Genomic DNA, 1669 nt, shown 5'->3' on the forward strand with positions numbered 1-1669 from the left:
ACTCAATCAAAGGAGATATGTTAAGAGAATCCGTTAGATTATAAATTGACAAGCCTCTTTTCTTTTTCTAGGGGTAGGCTAGTATCATGCTATATTTCTTTTCACATTAGTTTGAATATCAGTTTAAAGAAATCGATTTGCCAAAAAAATTAATAAGAAATCGTCTGATATCTACCATTGTTGTAATCAATGGTTGCATGCATGCATAGCGTGTAATTTAGGGTGCAGAGATGGTTGTATAATTAGAAGCATGGGATATGGTGAATGAATACAAGTGTTTTTTCTAAATTTTCAATACAACACATGGTAAAAGTTAACTAATTTCGGTAGAATTAAAAAAAAGTGTATAAAATTATTTTTCCTATCATCTCCATTCCATTCATTTTTTTTATTCTTTCTAAACTGTAAATATCATATAAATGAAAATTGGGTATTACAACAAGCTAACCCATGCTTTTGTAACCATGGCAAAAAAAAAGAAATGGAAAAAACATGGCAACAAATGATTTTAGTGAAGATATAAACCAACAATTAACGCATCCATAGAAGCATTACTTATTCTTATATATTTCACATTCATAATTATTCTTGTGCTTACCATTTAGATGTTTATATCGATGTCACGGCCGGCAATGCGTATATACTAATATTTACGATTAACCCGCAAAAAGGTGAAATTTTACGAATACGATTCGAAAAAAGGTAAATTTTTGACGCATTAATTTTCGAATCGTATTCAGAAATTACTAATCAGCATGTTATATGACGATCGAAACAGCTGCAGCGTAAATAAAAATAAATCGAATAATTTAGAAGTGAGAGAAATGTCTGCAATTTGTGCAGTCAAACAGAATATAAATACGAAGAAAAATACTCAAATAGCCATCTTTTTTGAGCATCTGATATTTATCTTTCCTTTTTGATATTTTCTTATACTTTTTAAATGTGCCTTTCTTTCTAATTAACAAGGAAAAAAATAAAATAAAAACACTCGAAAGACACACTCCCTTCCTATAAATAGCCAAGCAGATGTCAAGCTTTTTACATACTCAAAACAAAACATACATCAAAACGCTAAAGTTTAAACCCTAGCCATCATCAGATCTTCAGATTTCTGAGGATCATGGACAAGGTGATGAGAATGTCGTCAGAGAAAGGAGTGGTGATCTTCACGAAGAGCTCATGTTGTCTCTGCTACGCCGTTCAGATCCTGTTCCGTGACCTTAGGGTTCAACCAACCATCCACGAGATCGACAACGACCCGGACTGCCGTGAGATCGAGAAGGCTCTTCTCCGGCTCGGCTGTTCCACGGCGGTTCCAGCTGTCTTTGTCGGAGGCAAGCTTGTTGGCTCCACCAATGAAGTCATGTCCCTTCACCTTAGTGGCTCTCTCGTCCCCTTGATCAAACCCTATCAGTCCATCCTTTACTAGCAAATCAAACCAACTCAATATATATTAGCTAGTGAGAATAAACACAGTTAAAGCTAGAGTGTGAGCTAGCTAGATATTCAGTGAGGACTTCGTCTGAAATGTTTATCTTATGTATGTTCTATTGTTTAGCTTCTCTCGTGTTTCAGTTTAGTTAATCAACTGGTGTATGTTGATGTATAACTCTCTGTTCATGCTAATGAAAAATAGTATTCAAACTCTGATGTTATTTTCTTTGAA

General features: G+C 34.4%; 1 protein-coding gene across 1 annotated transcript; it reads left to right on the forward strand.

Moving 5' to 3' along the window:
* The first annotated feature begins 1037 nt into the window (after positions 1-1037).
* LOC9299132 (glutaredoxin-C13) lies at positions 1038-1653 on the forward strand. The gene has a single exon (XM_002863012.2). It carries the CDS (start codon positions 1124-1126, stop codon positions 1430-1432), a length of 309 nt encoding a protein of 102 aa, XP_002863058.1. The 5' UTR covers positions 1038-1123; the 3' UTR covers positions 1433-1653.
* The last annotated feature ends 16 nt before the right edge of the window (positions 1654-1669 follow it).

This window comes from Arabidopsis lyrata, assembly GCF_000004255.2.
Source record: "Arabidopsis lyrata subsp. lyrata unplaced genomic scaffold ARALYscaffold_39, whole genome shotgun sequence".
NCBI classification, from domain to species: domain Eukaryota; kingdom Viridiplantae; phylum Streptophyta; class Magnoliopsida; order Brassicales; family Brassicaceae; genus Arabidopsis; species Arabidopsis lyrata.